We start from the raw sequence: 26,361 nt of genomic DNA on the forward strand, positions 1-26,361 counted from the left end.
TCATTTGAGGTTATATTTTCTTACATTAAACAAAACATCACAAAAATCTTGTCCCCAAAGCCAAAAAGATAGTAACCCTTTTTATAATAAAGAATATCGGGCAAAGAATAACGAAGGCGGGTAACTGATAAAAATAGGCATTTGCCATATGAAGTCTCAGTTTGGTATTCTAATTTTCAGATTATTCACAATTTCATAGTAAAGCTAGTACTTAGCAACCATTTGACTCATGAACAGAGTACTAAAGATTTAAAATTTAAAACCAAAGTTATGACATTATGGCTTGCTAATCTCATAAAAACTAATCTAATATTAATGACAATAAAATAATCACTGTAATATATATCTTTAAAAAGCAGAAAAGACAAATTATTAAGTATAGGCAGCAACTGTATTACAGTTCTGTATACAACTACAATAAGCATTAATAATTTTTCCTCATCATGGATTACACTATGAAAAAGCAATCTGACAGCCTAGCTGTTACAGACTTAACATTTGGGTGCATCTTCATGTTTACGACAGCAATCTACCGCACCTTCTCCAACACAAGCTGTTAGTACTGTGCTTGTTAAAATGGTTTAAGAGCAGGACTGGACTAGGAATGGCCCGGCCAAATGCCAGTACCTGAAGCTTCAGCAGTCCCTTGCTCATTCCATATTAAATACACAGAAGTAAGCAAAGTTTTTAAAACCATCCTTTATAAAAACTACATTATCTCAATAAAGAAAACTAATTCCTATTGCCGACGAGAGAGAGAGAGAGAGAGAGAGAGAGAGAGAAAATGAGGTTCAGAATCATTTGCAACTCAAACTGGAAGATTCTGACACACTGACACAGCGAAATATGTAATGGCTGTTTGGAGCGAGAACATGAACCTGTTCACTGCACATTATATACACAAAGTAATTCCTTTGCATCAGTCATTATCAAGAAGAAAAAATGCACAGGGACAATAAGTTGAAACTCACAAATCTGGTTATAAGTAAGCTAGAAGAAATAAGTCTTCATAGAATACAATATGTAAAACAGGCTGTCTGGTGCATCAATAAAACCTTTTTTTTAAAAAAAATTACATCGTGGAAGTCAACAGCCTTATGCTATTTTAAAAGATAGACAACTTCCTAAATATTATTTATGCATATGTCTCTAAATTACCCACTCGGCTTCCTTTCTTTCCAAGTGCAAGGGTCTGAACTGTTTCCCCATGTTCACATGCTGAAGGACTTGTCTCTAGGTCCTGCACGGTAATCATATGTTCAAGACTAGGCCTTTAGAGAGGTCACTAAGTTAGTCTGGAGCAGGCTCTAAGTCGAGCTGACTCTGCCATCCTCAGGGGAGGACAGCACACACCAGGAATGCACACATACTGGGAGAGGCCATGGCCTTGTCTGAGACAACCTGGAAACCTCAGAAGCCAAACCTGTCAACCCTGGACCTCAGGCTTCCAGCTTTTAGAATTATTTCCATCATGTGATTTATGCAGTCTGAGTATTTTATGAACAAAAATGCCAGCAGTCATTAAAATAAGAATATTTCCATAAACTTTAAAATAATAACAAATAACAGCAATATCTTAACATCACAAAATAGAAAGTCTATATTTTAAGGACACAATCCTTTCTGTTATCTGCCTGGACATCAGTATTCTAAATTACTGTAATGAGAAAAGGCAATAAATTTTATATACGTTATAAACACATAAAGCAATATTTTGAAAAATAGAAAAATGTCCAAACAAGTAAAAATTGATGCATATTAAATTAGAATATCCTCTATAAAGAACTTATATACCAAATATAAACCAGACACTCTAAGCTCAAAGATTTTATCTTTTAACATTAAACATATTGGGTCTAGAGTCTTAATACACCACTAGAAATTTGTTGAAGCAGATTTGAAGCTACATTTAAAAAAGTCACAATGTGTTCATTCTCAAACACATAACCCCCTTATTCACTTGTAAACGAATCTTTAATCACATCGCTGGCACCATTGTTTGTGCACCCATGCAGACATGACGCACGCTATCTACAGGACTGTATACTCCCAGAGCAACGGCACTGCCTGTCTGCTTCACTATTTCCTTAGAACTGGGAAGAGCCGGGTACATAAGAGAAACTTAATTAATCTTTCCAAATAGATGAATGGACAGTTCTGGCCATTTTAAAATGAATATTACACTAAATTTTTAACTTTTATCGATCTGTCCATAAAGACTATTTATTAAGGTCTTTAAAGAAAATGTTCATTTACTTATATTGATAAAAAATATTACTCATTAAATTAAACAAAATGAAAGCAATTTTAAAATCATTTCACTTTTAAGTACTACTGACTTACTTGTGCTAAGAGAAAAACTACAACTATCTGTCCACAGAAAATATGCCCTGTAAACCCAACTCCCACCAATGCACACTAAGTAAAACTGCTTCCGGTCATTAGTAGTTTTTATACACTTATGAGTAGTTCAAGTGCACAAAAGAGCTATGTGAGCTGCCTGCTTTTAGTCAATGATCTGATACATAAGAGTAAACAGCTTTTCTCCAATGGGAGTTGGAGAGTCCTTCATAAAAGATCTATTAACACAGAAAAATATAAATGAAAAGACATGCACAAAGACAATTACTTATTGCATTAAAAACAGTCTTATTACCAATTGAGAAGTTGATCAACAACCTCTTGTTTTTAATAATTTCAAAGCTCTTAGTTTATCCTACTCTATCTGCTAAATAGTTTAATGAGACTATCATGGTACCAACCATATTTTTTTCAAATATATTAAATCTTATTTCTATAGTACAATGTTATCTAAAATTATTAGGCATTATCTTAACTTTATTGGCTTGATACTACTTATATAACTAATATTTTGATCAATCAAAGACTTTCAATGGGTAAAACATCCACACATTACCTATTCCATCTCTCATCTGATATTGTTCTAAGGAGAAGAAAAAATAGCTTTTCAAAAATAATAAACAGAAACAGTTTCTTTTCATTCAACTTTAAGTCTTTATAGTTTCTTCCACAAAACAAGATTAAACTTACTAAGAATTTAAAACAGTATTTGGTTAATGTCAGGTTCATTTTAGACTGTGGTTCAAAATAACTGAAGTCCCCAAGTTTCAGCAACATTGTTTGATGCAAGTACCATTCAAAATAACTGTAGCTCTAAGTTATGCCTCTGAAACCCACCACCGTGTTCAGATGGTCCTAGCAGTCTTCTCCTCTGCAAACCACCACGTCTGCAGAGATCCCTCTTCCCTCCATCCACTTGTTCTCTCTCAGATTGTCCAAACCTTTCCAGTTTCAAGACCACTGGTGCTCAGTTGTTACTCCGCAATGAGTTAGACTGGTTCAAGTTTCTACATCTCATTTAGTGGTTCACTGTTTAAAATCATGCCACCAATTATGCCATTTATATAAAATATAAATTTTATATTTATTTTCTCTCATTAACTTTATACAATGTGAACATTCTTAGAGAAATGTAGATCCAAAGCTCAACCAACAAACAGTATAAAGGCCACAGGCTTTACAAACCTCATTACCTGCTCAGTGATTCTCATGTGGAAGTCATGGAAGTCACTGTAACGCCGGTAGGTTTTCCACATCTCCTCGGTGTTTAGACTGCGCCGGTGTACAGTGATGGCGTACAGCGCGTATGTCTTGCCATGATCATTACAAACGCCTGCCACAGCATATGGGTCATAGTCAGCATATACTAGTCATTTCAAACAAAATGAAGAGGAACAAAAGACACAAAAAGGAGGAAGATGAAGAACAAAAACAAACAAAAAAGACACCATGAAATGAAGAATTTGAAATGACAGATGAAAGAATGGCATCAGGATAAAACAGATTCCAATGCTCTGTACTCACAAGTTCACGGTCTTCTAACAACTACAACGTAAGACAAGGTAAAGTCTAGTGATGCCAGCGGCCACTGCAGCTCTTCCTGAGAGCTTTTAGTCATTATTAAGAATGTTGCCACAGTACTACTCAGAGTTGAAGCAGTGGGGTCTCCTAAATTTCATATACCAGGAACCCCAGAAACATAACAATAGCCTTTACTGTTCATTTACAGTTAACTAAAACCTGTCCAACTAAAGAACAACAAAAAAGCCAAAGGGTAAGGCTCATCTCCTGGTAATTCTTTCCTCAGAACTAACAATTACATCCAACAACTCACAAGTGGAGCTTATTCTGGAAAGTTCGCAGCAGCAGCAGCCCTCATCGTACTAACTTCCCATACACCATAAGTCAGTGAGCAGAACTCTAAGTCAAGCTCTTCTCTTTCTAAGCTTCCTGTTTTATTCTAGCTCAGTAAGGCTCTCCACCTTCCTAACACTGCAACCCTTTAGTACAGTTCCTCATCATGTGCTGACCCCAACCACAAAACTGCTTCGTTGCTACTTCATAACTAATTTTGATACTATTATGAATCATACTGAAAACATATGATATACAGGATATCTGATATGCAACACCCAAAGGGTCCTGACTCACGGGTTGAGAACCACTGCTCTAAGTCTCCAAAACTTCAGTGCTTCTCATGTGTATCTAGTGTGTATATACCTGCAGTAGTGCAAGCATGTGTGTACATCCATGTAGAAGCTAATGACCAGCCTCAAATACGTTTCTCAGTCTCTCACTGGAGCTGCTCACAGAACTGACTAACCTAGCTGACCAGCAAGCCCCACGGATACGCCGCTCTCCACCTGCCCAGCAAGGTTTCCAAGGGTATACTGCACTGCAAAGGTTTGACAGGATGCTGGGACATCCTACAAGTGACAACCCTCATGCTTCTGTGGCAAGCACTTTACCAACTGAGCCATCCTTTTTCCTCAGAGCCCATGGCACCTTCACACTTCTTTCCGTCATTTTCATAATACTGCATATGTGGCAGCCAACTAGGAAGTTTAGCCCCTCTAGTCAAGTTCTTAGCTGGGCATTCATCTGAATTTCAGCCACTGTATTTCTTATTTTACGTTCTCTCCTTGGTTCTTTTCTTCATGCTTACTTTAGGATTTATTCTCCTGAATATTTTCAATATATCTACGTACTATTAAGATTGTCATTTCTGATTTTTCAAGAACACAACTTTCCTTACTGTGGCTCCTGTTTCCTCCTGGAGCTGCTTTCTGAAATCCACTTTCAAGCTCAGCATCTCAGAGCTCTGGGCTTATGAAAGAAGGCACAAGGAAAGCTGTTACCACTCTAACTAATTTTCACAGCTGGCCTTCTGTACACTTCAATTGAGCCAACTGAATTGAAGATAGCTTTTAAACGTGCTTGTACTGGTACATAGAGATTTTTTTAAATCTTTGTTCTTATTCTCGAGCCAACACAGTACATCAGTTGTTTATATAGCATTTCATTGTACTGGGTTTCCAGTCTAGAGATGATAAAACACATGGGAGTATATGCACAGGTCACACATGATACTCTATGATCTCATGTAAGACAACAGAGCATCTGTGGATGGTTTGCTATCTGAAGACTTCTGGAGGCCAGCTACACTAACTCTCTCTGCACTGAGATGCTGTGTGTGTAATGATAAGGACAGTGAGATGCAGACACTCATGGAGGCACATAACTGGCGCTTTACTTCAGAGGGCTATCAGATACCATTCCCGACTATGACTTTCCATTTCTCAGTTTTCAGACATGAATCTAAATTAAGTTTTCCTAGTTCTTGTTTCAATCTGTCCTCTACACCACTGACTGAATGGCACAGTTCTGCTGTTCCTAAACTGAGGGCATACAAAGGCCATCAAAACCAGGACAATGATCTTTATGCTACTGTGAGTCTTGCTGGGCATCACCGCTTCTTCACTCCCAAGGACTTGTTTTTCCTCATGGCCATGGCACCTGTACACTTCTTCAGCTATTTTTACAACATGGCCATATGTGGAAGGCATTGTGGCAGTTTAGGCTGCTATACTAACCAAAACTCTAAGACTGATATAAAGATAGATTACAATGATTCACTGTGAAAAAAACCGATAGAGAGGTTTTAGAGCTGACTAAATGTCTTGCTGTCTTTCAAATCCTCTTGCAAAGGAGTTCTATATATCTTCTTAGTTAATTATTTTAATAACATGGAAGTAGATATCTACATTGGCAAATATATATGAACAAAGTCTCATGCTAAAATGTGTGCTTACTATTTAAAACTGTCTTTCCTTACGTTTACATATATTATCAATATATTTTATTTGGCCAATAATAATTATACTGATGATAATATTAGTAACAGAAATACTCTGGTCATCACATTCTACATACACATTTTAGCTGTATACAATGCTCACATTTTACCGTCAACTTGCTCTTCTTACAAACTCAGCCATATCAAATAATAAATGACTTTTTCATCAAGCTAAAGATTTGGCTTTTTAAAACACAGTGGCCAGATCAATTAAGGATTGGCTTTATTAACTGTCCTCAAGGGCTGTGTGAAAAAGATAGCGTGGAAGCCAATCCGGCAGCTCACTACAGCCAATTATGAATTAGTGAGAACAAGGAGAGACTGAAGATCAGAAGAGACAGTGAACATGTAACAAGGCACTTTTAAAGGATAATCAAGGGTGTCACAAACGGCTAGGGAAAAGAGACTACCCAGGTGCACGAACAACAACAAGAATAATGACGTTGTTGTCTTTAAAATTCAGAAAACAGATAATTTTGGGGAGAAAAAGAAAACACTGGAGGTCATGGATCAGTCTTAGAGTAGCAAGGCATTGAACTGTAGTTTTATGTTCAGTACAAGAATGCTAAGGTCATGAGATCATGGATCAGTGTCCAGTTGGAAAAATAAATAAGTAAGCACCCAAAAATGATGCCTGTCACACATAAGCCATTACCAGTAGTTAGATACACCCACATAGAAATCCAGGGAGAGGGATTTCTACCAAGGTTCCACTTGACAGGACAAGAAATTCTAGCAGAGACCTCACAGGAGCTCCTCTAACTAGAGCTACAGAGTGAAGTCGGAGCCTGGCAACTGGTCAAGAGCTGTGCTCTTAATCCCACAATGCAATACTACTTCCCCAGAAATTCTGTACGTTTGAACAAGGGAAAAAGCAATTTACTAAAAAAAAACGTTTTGTTTTATGCTTTCACGCATTTAGAGAATATATTGTTAAAAATAAAAAAACTGATAAAACAACTAGAAACTTAGGACAGCCTAAAAAGAAAAATATTAACACCAGAGATATGAACACAAATGTTCTCTTCTAGACATAAAATTTAATATTTCTAAGAAATAAAAATGTCTATTACATGAAAAGACATTCATAAAATTAGAAGACAAGCCAAGAAAGAACATGAAGACTTTCTCTAATTCTTTAAAAATTTATGGAAGAAAAAGGTCGGACAAGTGCTTTAAAAGTTAAAAGGAAAAACAACCAGACCTCTACTTTGACAATGTGTTCTCTAGTGACATCCTCAAAGAAACTAACGTGTGTATTCACTACATGTAAAAAGTGAAGGATCCACTGACTGGTAACTTATTCCAGAAATCTAGCAGAAAAAGGAGAATCGAATCTTTCGCTTCATTGAGTATAAGAAAACAGTCATTTTTTAAAATGCAGATCATTATGTTTCAAACTATAATTATATGTCAAAATCTCTTTTCAAAATCTCAAATGTAAATTAAATGAAATTTAATTGAGACATGAATCTCTGTATAATTCATCATTAAGTGTAGAAAATCCCTCGCTCCTACACTCTAGGAGGAACCGCCATGAAAACACCATCAGCACCATGATAGACTATCTATCACAATCTGTGAGGGTCCATGAGAAATGTGCACAAATTCCACCTGCCCCGACTATCTCTGCCAACTCTTGAGGCATGAAAGCAAATACAGATCTGAGAGCTCTGTGAGAAAGAAATGGGAATTAAGAAAGGGACTGTTAGCAAGACTCAAGTACAAAGAGGAAAAGACTGGTTCTGGAATTTACTTTAAACAATAAAATGCTTAGAAAGTAAGCATTTTCAAATGTGGCAACCTTAGAGAAGAAAACATCCAAATATATAAGCAACCAAACATTACAGGACTTAATGAATTTGTCTTTTTTAAAAAAAAAAATCAGAAAACAAGACTCCAAAACAAGCTGAATGCAATACTAAACGTGCAGGTAACAGGGATGTACAATCACCCGTCGTTAGTGGTAGGCAGCACACGGCCTCTTACCAGTGTCGGAAATGTAGGCATGAAGCTGGCCAGGATCGTCAGAGGACATATTTGAAAGGTCATCCAAAGACTGGAAGAAAAATTAGGGAATAAGCTTTACAGGAGAAGTACTAGGCATTCTGTATCAAAGGTACCATCACTACCTCCTCGCATGTGCTTCACACCATGTGCACGGCCACACACCTACACCAGCAGACTCTGCCTTTCTCTGAGAGAGCCAGACAAGGACGCTAAGCTCCTGTGCTCCTGAACCTGAGGCCTGCCAGGGCCACACCCAAGACCCGGTAATATTTAAACAAAATAAAAAAGAAGCTAAAAAACAACTTAACATATCACAATAGTCTCTTCATTACTTATCTACATACAGTAACTTACATTCAATTATAGACAATATAAAGGATGAAAATTAAAAATTAGAACTCTTTACAATAAGAATTCTTAATGGTGAAATACACTTCAGACAGATAGATTCATTAGCACTTTTGTTAACTGAGAAATAATCAGTTAACTTATTTTACCTTGCACAAAAGGAGGGTAAAGACACTTGCCTCACAGGGTATGTGAGATTAAAGAGAACATATGTAAAGTATTTAGAAAACTATTATAATAATTAGCCATTGTGACTACTTAGCAAACGGATGTAAGTCCAGACTAAGACTTTTGTTAGTAAAATTTATAATGCTACAAACAAAATCATTACTGATTGATCAACAATTAATTTAACTATTAAACTGGTAAGCTTATATTTTAAATCACTTGGTCACATACATATGCACCCCAACACGAACATATCTCCAAGGCAGACAGGACACACAAAGACAACAAACCAGGCAACCTGAGGCTGCTCTCTGAAGACCTTGCCTGCAAGGTCCTCCCTTGATGCCCCCAGGAGTGCAGAGCTGGGATGACCCCCACTGCTCTGACACACCTGCTGTTCTCCACCTACTCCTGTCTGCACAAGGTGCTTATCTCAACACTGGATTTTCCTTTTGGGTACAGGATTTGGTATTTAGCAGATGGAGCATGCACTTTGCCATCTGGCTCCAACAAAACCCCCTCTGCAGTTAAACTCTAGTAAAATGTAGGCATTAATAACATTTCCGCCTTTGTTAGGACACAGAAAAAGTAAAAATATTCAGGAAAGGAGTGAAATACATATGCTTTAAGTGTTCCTGTGGCTCACACTACAGTGTTTTCTAAACAGAAATAGCACAATCAATAAATTTCACATATCCAAGATCTACCTGTAATTTATAAACTATACATTCTTTCAATAACAGCACAAAAATTCACAAAATAATTTTTCAAAAATAAAGCATAACAATAATCCTTTTATATTACATATATGACAAAATGATAAAAAATCCTCCTAAATGCTGCTGCAATTAGCATACATAAGTAAATAACAACCAGACTGTGAAACTCTAAATGGTAAAACAGTATTAACTCCAGAGTTACATCTAATTTGGAAAAAGTACTGTTTGGGAAGAGAAAATTGTGATTTTAAAACAAGCACATTAGTATCACCCTAAAATCATCAGTTTATATAGTAATCCCTGAGCTAACATTCTTAAATCGTCTTCACGGAAAAGAAAATGACTCATTTGTTTGTTTGTTTTCTAATTTTATGTTATGGCAAAATTTAGACTTGGACTTTTTTACTCCCTCTTCACTGTTCTTACGGACTGCTGTCCAGGCTGACACAGTCTGCAGACGCCCCTGTGCCCAGCTGGAGCTACAATCTTTCTGTTAGCTCAGCAAACACAAGCGCACCACCGTCTCTGGTGGAGACGGCAGCGGTCATTCACCGGCTAATCTCAACAGGTTCATATGCCAACAGTCAGTGCATTAGTGATCTCACTGCTCAGTGTATTACAATCAACTACGTTCAGTTCATAATTCTATTTTATAAATTCGGCTAGTCACTAAAATTTGACTCATATCATAAAGCAAATCTGAGTGACTCCAGCTACACAAAAGCCTAAATTTAAAAGATGTATGAGCTGAAGATGGCTCAGAGGTTAAGAGCACTGGCTGCTCTTCCAGAGGTCCTGAGTTCAATTCCCAATAACCACATGGTGGTTCACAACTATCTATAAAGAGGTCTGGTACCCTCTTCTGGCCTGCAGGCACGTATAACAGCAGAGCACTGTACACATAATAAATAAATAAATCTAAAAAAAATTTTTGGTTGAGTGGTGGTGGTGCGCGCCTTTAATCCCAGCACTTAAGAGGCAGAGGCCGGCGAATCTCTGTTAGTTCAAGGCCAGCCTGGTCTACAGAGTGAGTTCCAGGACAGGCTCCAAAATCACAGAGAGAAATCTAAAAGCACCTACTTCAGACATGAAGAAAATAATAACATTTAATTACTGTTTAAACATTCGTATAAACACCATAAATATGAATATTAGAAAATTTCAAACTGAGAAAAGTTTCCAAGGTTTGCAAAGTTTATATGTATATGATGTAAATTATTGCTAACACTGAATGCTCTAAAAACAATTCCGTTTCGCTATGGCACTTTGAAATATAGCAAGTGAAACGTTTATAAAGCATTTTAGAAGTTATAAAGAATCTGCCATGCCTACAGCTGCTTTGCTTCAGCTGTTTTGCAAGTTATACATTTACTCAATGAGGTTATTTCCAAATAAGGAACAGTATAGCTCCAATAGATTTCTAAACAAGTCACAACAAACCTCTGAATTTATTAGAAAATGTAAAAGAAAAAAGGAAAGAAACATGGGAGTAAAACTCATCCTTTACCTCTCTCCACTATGAGCTGAGTACTCAAGGAGACACGTCACCCAATGGCAAGAGCAGATATTCAGGAGAAATAATATGTTCATTATGGAAGATACAACCAGTTATTGCCAGGGGAGTTTATATGCTAAAAACCTATCATTCTTTAATTCTCTAAATAATAAGGTATAATACTGACAGAAAATTCTAACTACAAAACCCTTTTTGTAAGAACTTGAATTGTTTTCATGCACACTCTAATACATATGTGGTAGCCTGAATGAGAATGTCCTCCATGGGTACATGTGTTTACATGCTTAGCTCCCAGTTGGTGAGCTGTTGAGAAGAAGTAGCAGGTGTAGTCTTACTGGAGAAAGTCTATCACGTGGTTTTTTTGAGGTTTCCCAAGACCACACCAGGCCCAGTCTCTTGTTTTGGAATACTTTACTGTGTAAAGATGACATTTGTTTATGCTGCAGAATATTACTTTACCTGTGTACAGGTGAGTTACATTTGTTTAACAATGTAAGGATGTGTGTTTAACTATGTAAAGATGTGCTGGATTTGTTTCATCTAGCCAGCCTAAGCCGCCTTATTGGTCTAATAAGAAGTTGAAAGGCCAATAGCTAGGCAGGAGAGGGATAAGCAGGGCTGGCAGGCAACATAAATAGGAGGAGAAATCTAAGCTCCAGAGAGAAGAGAATTAGGGAGGGGAGAGGAACAAGCCCAGAGGAAGTCAGCCAGGCAGCTGTTGCCAGCCAGCCATGAGAAAAAGCAGTGAAAGAAAGGTAAACAGAAGAAAAGAGAAGGTAGAAAGTCTCGAGGGAAAAGGTAGATAAAGACAAACAGGTTAAATTATGTTTAGGCTGAGATTTCAAAACCAATTTGAGATTTCAAATTAGTTTCAATGTAATAGATTTGGGAGCTGGTTGATGGCCCAAAAAGAAATGACCTGGTACAGTGTCTCTGGGCCTGCACATCAAGATGATGTTCTCAGCCACTCCTCCAGTACCATGTTTGCCTGTCTGATGCCACAATTTCCCTGCATGATCATATGAATCAATCGTCTGAAGCTGGAAGCAAGCCCTCAATTAAATGTTTTCTTCTAAGAGCTGCCTTGGTCACAGCGTCTCTTTACAGAAACAGAGCAGTGACTAAGGTGAAAGTTATTTAACAATTTACTATTTCTTTTGAAAGTGAGAGAAAAGTGACTTAAAGCTTTAAGGATGATAAATATTATGAATATAGTGTTTAAAAATGATAAAAATAATTCCTTTTCTTTTTTCTTTTAAAGACGTGGCCTCACTATATAGCCTTGGCTGACATGAAACTATGTAGACCAGGCTGGCCCTGAGATCACAGAGATACCCCTGCCTTCAATTTGGGATAAATCAGTTTTGTTTTTTTTTATAAAATTCGACTGCAGCTATGCAGGTTTGATCTAATTGCCATTTCTTAAAGATGAAACTTGAAGTTACAGATCGATGTCTTACAAACTTAGCATTTCTTTAAACGCATATTGTCTTTTCATTCTGTGGGGCAGCTTGATGTTTCTTATGCGGACCAAAAGCCTATCACGTTATTTTCAAGCTATGTTACTAATTAAAGTACCTATAAGTAGTACTTACCAAATTTATACTTCCTGTAGGAGATCCATTAAAAGATTCTACAAAAGAAAAATAAAGATTAATACACAGCAAAAAAGTACAAAGTTGTTACTTTATGTAGGTCTAAAAGTCAATAACACAGCTCGAAAAAAGCAGAGAAACAAAATAAAACTGTTTTACACTTCTAAATATCTAACCCTTAGCTCTCCAACTGCCAAGCCAACTTAACCCTGAAATGAAAGTCCGCACAGACCTGACGAGCACACACTCTCGTGTGAGCACTAAGTCACAACAGTGATTGTTTCTGTTCCTTCTCTCATGTGTCACATAATTTGTTTAATGCAATGCGAATGACTCAGTTTTGAGGCAAGAACTCAGAGTGAAGCACATTAGGTAACTGCAGAATTATTTCTGACTTCTGTCTCTGGGGATTAAAAATATATCAATAGTATCAGCCTTCAGTGTGAGGTACAAATACACGGGTTTTTTAAATATCTAATTGTCCATTGTTTCCTCATAAATTCAGCAAAAAACATCGCAGTCTAGTTGATGAAATCATTGCATGTAATGCCATTTAGTTAAGCAATCATGATGAGAAAATAATTCTGTAATGAATGTTAGAAGTCTATAGCTAGGCTTGCTGATGTGTGCTTAAAGAGACAGAGACAGAGACAGACAGGAGAAAAATGAGCACAGAAACGCAGAGACTCACAACTCTGTGTGCTGATGAGGGGAAAATGCAAGTGTTAGAATAAGAACAAAAAAAATGTAAACAAACATTCGCAAGTAAGTAGCAACTATTAACACTAATGACAAACAATGATGTTTTCTTTCCCCTTGGGTTTTACTATGTATCCAAGCAAATTAAACTTTCAATTATGGTGTCTCTGCTATGGTAAAATACTACTCACATACAATTTAAAGTAAATATACCTTTTCCAGGCCTTAGTAAATGAATAAATTTGATTAGTTAGATGAATCTTCACATAGACCACACTACTTGTGCAGTTCTAAGTGAGTTCTATTCTCAATAACTTGTTATACAAAGAACATTTCTTAGCTCCCCAGAACTCTGATCACAAAAAACAAACAGGAAATTTCATCGAGAAATATTCTTGGTTTATAATCAGATGATTCCTACAGTAAATAAATATACCACCTGTTTCCTGTCCCTTCTTTGGTGTGGCAATCTCTTGTCTTGCCACCAAAGAAAGGTTTCCAAACTACGTAACAGTATAGAGAGATGAGGCCAAGGGGCTAAAATCCATGGCTAGAAGACAATAAAGCTGACAGCCATTTACAATCATGGTGCAGATTACACAATTTCTCTAGTATAATTTTAAAACTGGCTTTCAAAATTGATTATTTTCTGAGTGTAAAAATCTATCAGTTAAGATATGAAGGTATTAGAAAAGCAATGAAGTATTATCCTAAAAAGACACACACAAAAACATGGGCAAGCAGATGGCTTAGCAGATTAAGGGTGATGACTGCCACGGCTACGTTAGAAACCCAGAGCAACAGGGGAAAGGAGAGAACTGACCTGCAAGCAATACTCTTGACATCCACAGGTGTGACATATGCACATATGTATGACACATGCACACGTGTGTGCACACACAAACATACACACTATATAATTACAAACTACAATTAGTGATTTAATCTGAAGTCAATCAACAACTGATACATGAGAGAAGTGTGTTCACAATCTTAACCTAATATATGTTGAAAATAAGTACAAGGTTTGGACTGACTGGCTAGAAAGTGAGTTAAAACAACATGCCAATTCTACCTACATAGAATACATAAGTTCTATTAGTACCTTCAATTGTATAGCACCTAGGTAACTTGATCATAACTCAATTGATCTTATTTCATTCCGAGTTACACAACAAATCTACTTTAAAATTACTAAGATAATTTTCAAATGGATGAAATTAATAGTAAAGACTTTACAATAGTTATTTTAGCAGGGTGGGCTGACAGACTGCTTTTTCAAACGCCACAGAAGAACTACCATTTTCCAGAAGCAGAGAAACACAGACAAGCTGTACAGCTCCACCACTCCTCTCCTACGAAGTGTTACAACTCAGAAAATAATCTCTTCCTTAGCTACACTCTCACAGCCAGAGATTGAGTACTCTAGTGGATTAATGTACTGAATCGTCTTGTCCAAAAGTCTATGCATACGTAAGTGGTCATAATCAAAAGATGTAATTAGTTCTACATTTTCCAATTTACATTTATTCAGAACATAGTAGAAAGCCGTTCAAATCTTAGATAGCTAATTGCTCCTTAACAAAGTTTCCAAATGTAATCATAGTAAAAACAACCACTGAATCTAGGAACTCATGTCCGAAGGCCTCATGGTCCACCAAAACAAGGTAGTTCCATTTGTACAGCCTTTATGTGTGTGCTTTAACTCATAAAACATTTTCACACAGAAAAGTTTGTTTAAAAATGATGACTTAATTACTGTATGATGATGGGATAGTACTCCAGATTTACAACTGAAAAATGAAGCTTAAAATGAATAAACTATATGTCATAAGCAGTGAACCGTAGAACCAAGTACCAACCTAAATATGCCCTGCCACTTACAAGTGCATGTCACTAGAACATGTTGGTAACTCTCAGGTGTAACATGAGGGCCGGCTTGTTGGGGTTTCTGTCCCTCCTGGTACCCCAACAGCCGGCAAGCAACAAAGAAAATCACACACAGGACTCCATAAGGTTATAAACTGACTGGCCCATTTGGTCAGGCTACTTATTAGTTCTTATGACTTATCTTAACCCATTATTCTGATCTATGTTAGCCACACGGGCTCAGTACCCTTTTCAGCTGTCAGCTTACATGTTGCCTCTTCGGTGGTCTGGACAGGAGAGGCAGAGGAACTTTCTTGCTTCCCAGAATTCTCCTGTTCTCATTGCATCACCTCTACTTCCTGCCTGGTTTTCCCGCCTATACTTCCTGCCTGGCCAATCAGCGTTTTATTAAAATATGATTGACAGAATACAGACAATTCTCCCACATCACTCAGGATCATCGTTTGAAAAGAAGTAAGCAGCTGGGAAAATGACTGGGGTTTTCTAGGTTTAAAAGAAGGCACCGACAACGTGTGAGCTCTAGAAACGGAGACGGAACAAACAGCTCACACTGCAACTGCTTTACAGCAGCTCCAGAGCGCCCGGCTTTCCTCACTTAGTCCTCACAGTTACTGAGTACAAAGGGGAAATCATCAGAAAAATATTTTGGATGATCCATGTTAAAAAAAAAAATTCTTACTCTCCTATTTCCTTATAAGCTTTAAAATATAATACAGTTTACACTTGGGTTTAAAAACAACTTCTATCATGTTTAAAAAGTCATTCTTTTGGTTATTAGAATGCATACTGAGACACACACAAGCACACACACACACACACACACACACAAGCACACAATCACATTCACACTCACTTGCTACCACCGTACCTCCATCCCCATCATCCGATCCTCTGAAACTAGGATCTTTTAGCATGTCAAGCTCAGCTAACATCCGCACATAGAGAGCGTTCTGCCTGAAGGAAGGATAAAACCTTTCATCCCGCAGCATCAGTTCATACACCTGTGGAAATAATCAAGGTATTCAAAACTTAATACATATTAATTAATGATTTTGCTACATAAAGTATCACAAAGCTACACTGATATTTTTCTATAATATATCATCACTTAGAAGGGGTTTAATAACTACTATGACATTCTGAACCCTCCAGTGACTAAAAGGTTCCTACCTTAATAAAAGTTATGTGATATTATGACTTTTTTTATGCTCTGGGAAGTAGTGCTTTCTAAGAAACAAATAAATATGAGAAGACATATTAAGATAAATTTTTGAAGCATGCTTTTTTATATACAGATATCTATTTATGGAATTCTTAGATGAGTATCTGGCTTTTACTTCATATTAAACAAAGTAACCCAAAATAAGGATTTTTCTAAATGGTCATTCAAAGAAATAAAATAGTCATTTACAGTCCTGCAGTGAAGAGTTTTTACAACTCTAGTACCTTTCTAGTAACCTTAAAAAAAAACTTGTATGTACACAGAAATACTCTTTCAAGAAACATGAAATATGAATACCTTTCTTTGAATGTCATCGAAGATTTCTGGAGTTGGATCTTCATGATTCAAAGTATCTGCTAATTTTGCTACTAAATAGTCATCAACAATAACTCTTGGAGATGCCTAACAGAGAAAAATATAATGATCTTTGTAATTCCTACATATAAGCAGTAGATAAAAGGAGATAATAACAGGATCACATCGCTTAAAGTCGTCAGCAGACAAGAAGCTTTACCAATGGCACCGCAGTGGTTAAGAAAGCTAAAATACAGCTACAGTGTTTTGTTCATCCTGTAAGTTGCAGAAGACTAACAAAGAATTTTTATGTGTCTAAGTATTTCTTCTGTGCACCACATGTACTCCCAGTGCCCACAGAGTTCAGGACAGGGTGCTGGACACCTGGAATGGGAGTTCCAGACAGCTGTGAGCTGCACCCAAACCTTCTGAAGAACAGCCAGTGCTCTCACCAGCTGAGTCATCTTGCTAGCACTGGCAGAGAGATTTGTTCTTGATTTTTATTGAGCAAATTTCCTCTTTCTATACCTTACTCCCGAATTGGAAAAAATGGAGACAATTCTACCTAAAGTCATTCAAAATCACTATTAAGGATTAACAAAGATTTACTTAAGACATAGTTATACAGTGTTAGGCAGACAGGATACACTGTTCGCAGGAGTTAAATCAGTCAAGCCATCAGTAGTTAGGTAAGTATGACATGACTGACTAATTTGACACCAGATAACCCTTCTGAATGTCTATTAAAAGACTACCATTATCCAAAATCTACTTTAGTGACCAATGTTGCAGGCAAAGTTCCAATGTGATATGGGAACAAAATAAATCTTAAAGATAAACCTATTACTAGAATGTTCATTTCAAAATATATGCGACAGATGCAGAAATATAAAACCTGACGTTTCTTTTTAAACAGTGCTGGGAGTGAGCTGAAGGCTCTGTGCAAGCTAGACAAGCGCTGAGCGGCTGAGCTCTGTCTGCAGCCAGGCTCTCCATCCTCCTGATTTCTGTCTAGCATGGCCTGAATCTGAAGGAACTACTAGTCTCGGCTTCCATGAATGTTGACATCCTAATTTGATTTTATAAAGCTGGATTCCTCTCCTGAACAATGAGAACACAAATGCGCAGGAAGGCTATCCTTAGGGTTAAACAAGGTGGGGTCACTGAAGCCATCAAGCCCAATATAGTAAGGACCATTCCGAGTATTATGAATGATACTGCCTAAGACAGAAGCAGTGACCACAGTAAACCCCTACCTTCTCAGACAAGTACTGTTCGTAGATCCCAACGGCAGCTGCTCTCAGCAGACCTCTGGTCTGGGTGGTCTGCTGTCCCCCGTCTCTCTGGTGACGTGGTAAGACCCCCAGCTGCTGCTGAGCTGTGACCCGGTAGCCTTCCACTGTCATCCAGAAGAAGAGGTGGGCCTGACCCCCAGTTTGCTGCATGTAATCTACCAAACGAAAGCATAATAACAGTTATTAACATCGTGCTTTAGGTTCATGTTACTGTTTGAAAATAAGAAGGGTTGTAGTTTCAAATATCCAGACTCTAAGTGGACTAGAGAAAGTCCACAAGCCCTCACTGAACCCTACAGAAAGCACTACAGGCGACTAAGGAGAGCCAAGGTTGGGAGACACAGTCCTCCCCTGGGAAGAGCATACTAGCTGGTCATCTATTATTAAGTGGTCAGCCCTGAAAACAAAGCTGAGTAACATCACACAGAATGAACAGGGTGCATGTATGGATTAAGGAATATATATGTAAATACAGATACATACAGAACAATAATTAATGAAAAAAGAGGTCACTAACTTGAAAGAGAGCAAGGTGGGGTATATGAGAGGGTTTAGAGGGAGAAAATGATGGAATATATTAATCTCAAAAGATAAGAAACAATTAAAAAATAAAAGGTTTAGAAAAATCTCTGTCAAAAAGTAATTGTAAATTGGTTAAGCTAAATAACAATTACATGGGAAACAGGAAAGCTTTCTGTATTTGTTTTTGAGATAGAATCTCACGAGCAGTTCAGGCTGGCCTGCAAGTTGAGGTCTTTTCCCACCCAATCCTTCTGAATATGGGCATAAATGGGATGTCTTGAGGATAAAATTCCTAGTGAACATGCTACATAAAACTTTATATAAGTAACTACTTCATCAACATTTATTTATTCTGAGTAAAGATTAGAAATAAAATGTAATTTTCTATGTATATTAAAATTAAGATTAACATTGTATGAAACCACATAGACTTTGAACACACAAATAATGATTCAAAGATTCACATATGCTGATTACGTTTACCAGATAAAAATAATTTCAATGTCATATTAACAAAATAATATGTATGAATTCAGGGCCAGCCTGTTCTACGAAGCTAGTTCCAGGACAGCCAGGACTGTTACACAGAGAAACCCAGCCTCAAAAAAAAAAAAAAAAGAGAGAGAGAGAGAGAGAAAAGATGAGCTCAAATAGAAATGAAAAATAGCCATTCAAATTCATTAATATTTTATTTTACTTAGTTTTTTAAAGATTTATTTATTTATTATGTATACAACATTCTGCCTGCATGTATGCCTGCACACCCGAAGAGGACACCAGATTTTATCATAGATGGTTGTGAGCCACCATGTAGTTGCTGGGAATTGAACTCAGGACCCCTGGAAGAGCAGCCAGTGCTCTTAACCTCTGAGCCATCTCTCCAGCCCTCATTAATATTTTAAATTGTTAAACTTCAAACAAGATATCAGAATGAGAAGACAACTCCACCATGAAGTACTGGCAGGGTCTATCTGATGGAACTCTGAAAGAAAAAATCTGGGGTGAAAGTTGCAAGGCTGAGGCAGACTGAGGGGCCCCTGGCAGTGGCACCAGAATTGATCCCTACTGCATGTACTGGCTTTTTGGGAATCCATTCTCTTTGGATGGGTACCTTGCTCAGCCTACATATAGTAGCAAGGGCCTTGGACCTTCCTCAAAGCAATGTGCTTTACCCTCTCTGAGGAGTGGATGGGGGCGGGGTGGAGGGGAAGGTGGAGGGAATGGGAGGAGGGGAAGAAGCGGGAACTGGAATTGGTATGTAAAATGAAAAAAAAAAAGTTTGTTTTGATAATTAATAAAAAAAATTCTGAAAACCAGGATAAAGATTGGGGAGGACAAACTGGCTGAACAATCTCTGAAATAAGTAGAGTGGTCGTCATACGGTTATATACATGAAAGAACGGAAAGAACAATCTCAAAAAGCTGCTTCTGCATACATAAAACTCACTCACTAGAAAAATGATGAAAGCAACCCAAGATTCCCATGGGGATAAACAGATATACAAAAGGTACTGAGGGGCAGAGGAGGTGAGCCAACATGTGTGTGGATGTATATGACACTCTGAAAAAAAAGAAAAATTCTGACATATGCTATAATGTGGAGACACCAGAGGATGTGGTAAGAATGGAAACTGATCTCTTTCAAAAGTGATAACAGAAGAACCATTTTAGAGAGATGGCTGTGGATATTAAATATCACTGGACTATACACTTAAAAGTTATCATATTTTAGAATTTTTGGATTACTTGTATTGTATCACAAATTTAAAACCAAAAGAATTAATGTCTATATTATTTAAATAAAGTTTTACCTACCCATAAAAAATTGTAGTGCAACATTGTCTACAAGAATGCTGTCCAGGGGGACTGTACAAAGTTTGCCAAAGTTTGCTGCTAGCTTCACAGTATTTATTTCCTACAGACACAAAGGAATACAAGTCAGCCCTTAATCATCAGTCATTAGGGTCGGATGTTTATAGAAATATAAGGAAAATGGAACACTGTATCAAAATGTGACAAAGACTCCCCTTTGCATGTATGTTGGTTCCCAAAAAAAATACTCTGGTGAGAGGCTCTAAATCCCTACTTATTTTAAGAAATAGTTATCAAATAATCACTTAAAACATAGTAAGCGCCACTGCCCCCAATATAAAATAACCTTTATCACTGTATTTTCATGTATTCTCTATTTCCACACATTCAGCGTGAAACAAACACTTCAGGAGACGAAGCGAAGAGTATGTATGAATGCTTCATGGATGACTACTTCTCATCCCCATGTGGAGGTGCTCTCTGCCTATCACTGACCCTGAGCTCGCCGCCTAGAGTAGCACCCCTATTCATCCACTCATCACTACTCACTACTCGCTACTTTCATTTCCATTAGCATTTATCCTGCAGAAAAACCATTTCCAAAGAGCAACGCTGCTTTTAACAGAATAAAACCTCTACTACTGATAAAGAAACTTTCTTTTCAAAGTATATAAATAGTGAACTACACAGTCAAAGCAACAGAACAAGATGGCTACCTACAAAGAGAACTTTAGAGAAAAGGTTAAAAATGTAAGGAACATCTGGTATCAGGCACTGTGCTGCATACAGAAATCCTGTTAGGTATTATCACACCTGATTGTACAGATGAAGAAAACAAACATCAGAAAGACTGGCTACCGTCTTAACTGATGATGCACGTGGCCGGGCCCAGCCCACTGTGGGCAGCACCATCACTTGGCAGTTCAGTCTCCGCTGTGTAAGGAACTAGCAGAGCGAGCCAAGGAGCAAGTCAGGAGGCAGTATTCATTTGCAACTTCTGCTCCAGGCCCTCCCTGCCTTTTCTTCATTATGGACTGCAACCTGGAAGTGAAAGTCAGAGTCTTTCCTTCCTCAGACTGTTTCTGATGAGTGTTTATCAGAGCAGAGCAGCAGAGGACAGGGCAGGACACATCCCCTCTGCAGGCGTCTCCAGCCCCTCCAGCTGGTCTGCATGCCGACTCACTCAAACACCGTGGCTAGCAGCAGACCAACATATGTTCACATTAGATGTTGGCAGTGCGGTGCTGACGCTACACACACTACCACATCACTCTCGATAAGCTCATCAGCAGTCCCACAAATTAAACCTCCGTTGCTTCTAACAGCCATCATCAGGTCACTATCTGGGTGATTTGTGCTTACTTTCATGCTGCATCACCATGTGCTTCTGACACAGTTATCAGCTTCACCTTCCCATCATTTAAATTTCACTGACTCTCACTTAGGACCCCCCCCCAGGTCCACGGCTCCACAGATCCGCAGGCCAGGAGCACTGCAGATGGGAGACTTCCAGGCAGTGCTGTAATCAGCCTTCCTGAACTGCTTTACAAAGTACCCACTGTGCTCTAAAATATAAACTATTTCTTTGGGGCTAAGAATAAGCTCAGTTGGCAAAGTGTTTGCCAGGCAAGCTTCAGGACCTTAGTTCAGATCCCCAGGACTCACATAAAAAGGCTGGACACAGACTTCTATCTGCAACCCAAACACTGGGGTGGGAGCATACATACAAGGTTATTCTCAGGGCTCAGAGCTCAGTGGCAGGTGAGCTCCAGGTTCAGTGAGGGACCCGATCTCACAATAATGTAGAAAGCAATCATGGAAGGAATCTCTAGTCTGCACATGTCCTTGAGCATACGTACGTACACACACACACGTTTTAAGTCCTGCTGTGACGTTTTGCCACAGACTGAGATTTTAATTGCTGTTAAGTATTTACAACTAGGCATTATTTCAAAAGTATTTTATACTTACTTTGCCTGACTGTAACCGCTGTATTCTTGAGTCACATACTTTCTTTACAAATAATAAGCTATTTATTTGATTTTTAATAGTGTTAATATCTGAAAGAAAAAAATCATTAGGAGCTAAAAATGGTTGTGGTATTTCAAAAGTACTTAACACACACTTATTATTTACAAAACAATCAATAAAGCAATTTTGCTTCAATAAAAAGCAATGTAAAATTTTTCATAAAATCAATTACTTTCAAATAAGTCATACCTATTATCTTTAGGGACAAGTGCAATAACATCATCTTCACATTTACTCTAAGAACATGTTAGGACAGGAAGGAAGACTGAATTTGAGCTTTAAAACTAGAAGTTGACGATTCCATTACATAAATTAAAATCATTATTAAGGATCTGATAATCCTTGAAGAGAACACTGTTCAGAGTGAATCACTTACCATCACCAGCTGTATCTAAAGATCTAAGGTATTGTAGTTCCTCTGCCGCCTTATCTCTGACTGCTTCTAACTCTCCAATATTGTCACTTAATTTAATAATGTTCATAAAGGCCTCATAGTTGCAATTTGAATCACGGATCTGAAAATAAAGATTTAAAGGACAGGTAGGAGAGGATTACTTATTAGGAGAAAATTTCAGTACTGAATGAAACCAGGGGTCAGGCACCACCCACTACAAAGGAAGAGACTGTACCAAAAGGAAAAGCAGTGCATTCAAGCACTTATATTAAAATGGGTCACATACTATTAACAAAAATGATTAAGCTAAACATATTACATACTGAAGAGCACAGAGTCGTGCTCAGAAAGAGTGCTGTTAGCAAGAGATCAAGGTGGGTGGAGGTGAAAGGGAAGCCTGAGAGCAGAGGTGAGCAGCAGAGACGGGGTAAGAATTCTACAGTGTTACAGGGGTTCGAGTTTTGGCTCTGAAGGAAATTAAGTCACTAGGCTTAAACAGAATAGGACTAAAGACAATATACTATGCTGCTGCATAAACACAGAACGCAGGCAGTAAGTAGAGAAGAAAAGGAGAAGGCGCAGGTAACACATGCAGCAGGAGTAGTGGAGGCTCTGGTAAGAAAAGTATGATAATATTCTTTGTGCAAGGTCTTAAAGTTAACATGTGACTGTTACGAGGAGGACCGAAGGCTGACAAATCAGAGTAGAGTGAGGAACGAAGCCACGACGACTGTTGGAAACTATGGCCTGAAGGTCAGTGACCCTCAAGCCACTGCGAAGCAAGACAGAGACAGACTACAAGAGGGCCAGGGAGCTAGTAAGTGTCCAGTGTTAACACTGAGTATGTTTTTTCGTAGGAAAGGCAATACTCAGGAAGATCAAGGCAAATATGTGAGTTACAAGTCCCTGACACAGAGATGACAGTCAAGACCACGAGGCTGCACAGCAAGTGCAGAGAATGAGTGTGGACTGAAAAAGGAAGCTGTCACAGAGCTAGCAAACTCAAAATGGCAAAAGACAGAAAGGGCAACATTTAAAATAAAAGAAGTGCAGTGTGATAACTAGGTGTGGTATGGTATTTCCTCCTGGGAAGGTAAGTCAGTCACATGCCTGGGAAGGCTGCATCTTGGACAGGTCTTTACACCCTTTCCAGCTTTATGGAGCAGGCACTGACTGCTGGATGAGGAAGAAAAACACAGACTAGCCCAGACCAAGGGGTTTCTCATAGACTTGCAGAGCTGTCTCTAAGATGTGCAGTTAAAAAAACTGCAGTCGTCAACCATGTTGGGGTGGTCTATCCTGCTCCCTGTGAGCAATCTCTGCCCATTCCCCCACTAGCAGTCCCAGCAGTGACGCGCTGGCTCTTTTGGTATAATTACTACTTTGGTCTGCAGTAGACAAGTACATGCTGTGTCTCCCAGGAAAAGTGTCCCACAACACTAAGACAGTGTTGTGTAGAGTGGAAGTGATGGGAATATAAAAACAGGACAGCCACAAAGACTACAAGGCAGAGTAAGTGCAGAGAGGAAATGAGCACCAGGACCTTGTGATGAGGGCAGACGCTCTCACCACAGCACACTCAGCAACTACTATATTAGACATAATCACAGCTATGCTATCAGTCAGTGAACAACAGGGCATTCACTGACTAAGCAATAGTCACAATCACTGTGGCTGAGAAGACACTCCCAACTAGGCAAAGCCACGTAAAGGCAGCAGAGCACCAGAAGCCAAAGAACTGGGGCCGCCAAAGTCCAGAACCACAACAACACACAACACACAACAACACAACAACAGTCGTACTCTGACACTTACTTCTCATCAGAAACAAGGAAAGCAAGAAGACAAACTTATTTTTCCAACCACCCATCTTTAAAACCACTAAAAACTGTCAAACATTCTAGAGGAAATGGAAATATCCCAGAATCGTACAGTAAAACATATTTTATGATAAGCAAAGGTTCAGTGAGCTTGAAGTCAATGATGCCCATAAATCTTGAAAATTATACAAATCCTACAGGAAACTGTTCAGAATAAAATAAAAACAAAGTGATATTTAGAATTATAAAAAATAAAGATCATTAAAAATGCTACATTTGTGGTGGGTACTCGAGTTTTATTTTTCCTTAATTTTTTTTTAAAGAAATGATGACACAGAGAGTCTAAGTTGCACAGCCGAGATGAATTGTCTCTGTGCCAGATAAATAACACACATGACCGGAGCTCACAGCCGAGATGAATTGTCTCTGTGCCAGAGAAATAACACACATGACCAGAGCTCACACTGGATGTGAGAGAGTGAAGCACTGTTGGATGCATACGCTAACGTGGTTCATTACAATTTTTACAGCGATCACTAAAATAGCAATAGTAACGCCATGATACTAAAGAAGATAGTAGAAATGTAGAGACTAGATAGCTTCATTTCTTTAATATTCTGTTGATTGATCACTCTGATCTCCAAACTACATTTTTATTGCTAAAAACCTGTTTCAAAGACAAGTCACAATTTTAAAAGGTACTTACCATCCATATGACATATTGATTAATATAATCAGGATCACTGAGTTGATTTATTAATGGAAGAAGAATTCCTCGTGCAAGGATTTCCTAAAAATAAAATTAAAAAATGGTTAACTTAATTGTCTTCTCAAATCTAACACAGCATAAATTTTCTGAGACTACAGTAAATTATGGAACACGGATCACTGCATTATCAAAGGTGTGCTACCATCCCCACGTCAACATCAGCGAGATGAAAGGATCAATACCAACTGAAATGCATCTCTGAGGCCCACACAGCGAGAGGAGCCCATGCCTGACACTACCTGGAGGGCCAGGAGCCAGAGGGTACATGGCCCAGAGACCTAGGATAACATAAAACACGACTGGCTGAATAAATAAACAAATAAAATAATGAATTAAGTCTTAAGGATACTCTACTATACTTGCAGACCAGAGCCAAGAGAAACTGTCATCAGAGAGGCTTCATCCAGCAAATGATGGGAGTAGATGCAGAGACCCTCACTAGATGGAGGTGGGAGAGATTGACACGAGTGGAGGGAGGGGAAACTGAAGTCAGGATGTAATATATGAGAGAAGAATGGATGATAGACAGACAGACAGATCGATAGACAGACAGACAGACAGAACAAGCCACATCACTTGAAAATCAGAGGGGAATAAAAAACAATAAAAGAACACCTCTGGAATATTAGTATTTGTGTGAATTTTTAAAAGACAAAGTATTATATAAAGGTCTGTATGGATTCAAGCATCTATACAAATGTATTTTATAAAAGAAGTCACTCATCACTTTCACAACTATACACCTCAAGTGATGAATGGAACAAGCACCAGGTGGGGTCAGCACTGGCTACATCCAGGCAGCTCTCCTCTACCTATTTCCCAATAAAACACGTGAAGAGTAAATAATAAAATCTACTCACATACTCTACAGTCCCATTTTTAGCAGTTCTTATGACCTTCTCTATTAAAACTGTCCTCCTCCTAATGTCTTACTGAAGAACCAATTATGCTTTGTATCTTTCACACCATGCACCTCCATCCCATTCATTTCCCATTCCTCCGTATCTACTCTGCCTTTGTAACACACCCAACCAAATAAA

General features: G+C 38.2%; 1 protein-coding gene across 4 annotated transcripts in view; it reads right to left on the minus strand.

Annotated features, from left to right (window-relative positions):
- The window catches only part of Snx13 (sorting nexin 13), a 104,219-nt gene that overhangs the window by 22,271 nt on the left and 55,587 nt on the right, over nucleotides 1–26,361 (minus strand). For 3 of the 4 annotated variants that reach the window (XM_085697742.2, XM_048415951.3, XM_048415950.3), the window contains 10 exons: nucleotides 25,259–25,342; nucleotides 22,715–22,853; nucleotides 22,279–22,367; nucleotides 20,311–20,410; nucleotides 17,935–18,128; nucleotides 16,682–16,786; nucleotides 16,031–16,163; nucleotides 12,574–12,611; nucleotides 8,207–8,276; nucleotides 3,555–3,727 (listed from right to left, as the gene is read on the minus strand). In XM_085697742.2, the coding sequence (XP_085553868.1) occupies nucleotides 3,555–3,727; nucleotides 8,207–8,276; nucleotides 12,574–12,611; nucleotides 16,031–16,163; nucleotides 16,682–16,786; nucleotides 17,935–18,128; nucleotides 20,311–20,410; nucleotides 22,279–22,367; nucleotides 22,715–22,853; nucleotides 25,259–25,342 (1,125 nt within the window). The remainder of the gene's footprint in view (nucleotides 1–3,554; nucleotides 3,728–8,206; nucleotides 8,277–12,573; nucleotides 12,612–16,030; nucleotides 16,164–16,681; nucleotides 16,787–17,934; nucleotides 18,129–20,310; nucleotides 20,411–22,278; nucleotides 22,368–22,714; nucleotides 22,854–25,258; nucleotides 25,343–26,361) is intronic. The other variant, XM_085697743.2, reaches the window with a different exon arrangement.

The sequence above is a fragment of the Myodes glareolus genome, chromosome 11 (assembly GCF_982192425.1).
Source record: "Myodes glareolus chromosome 11, mMyoGla1.1, whole genome shotgun sequence".
NCBI lineage: Eukaryota > Metazoa > Chordata > Mammalia > Rodentia > Cricetidae > Myodes > Myodes glareolus.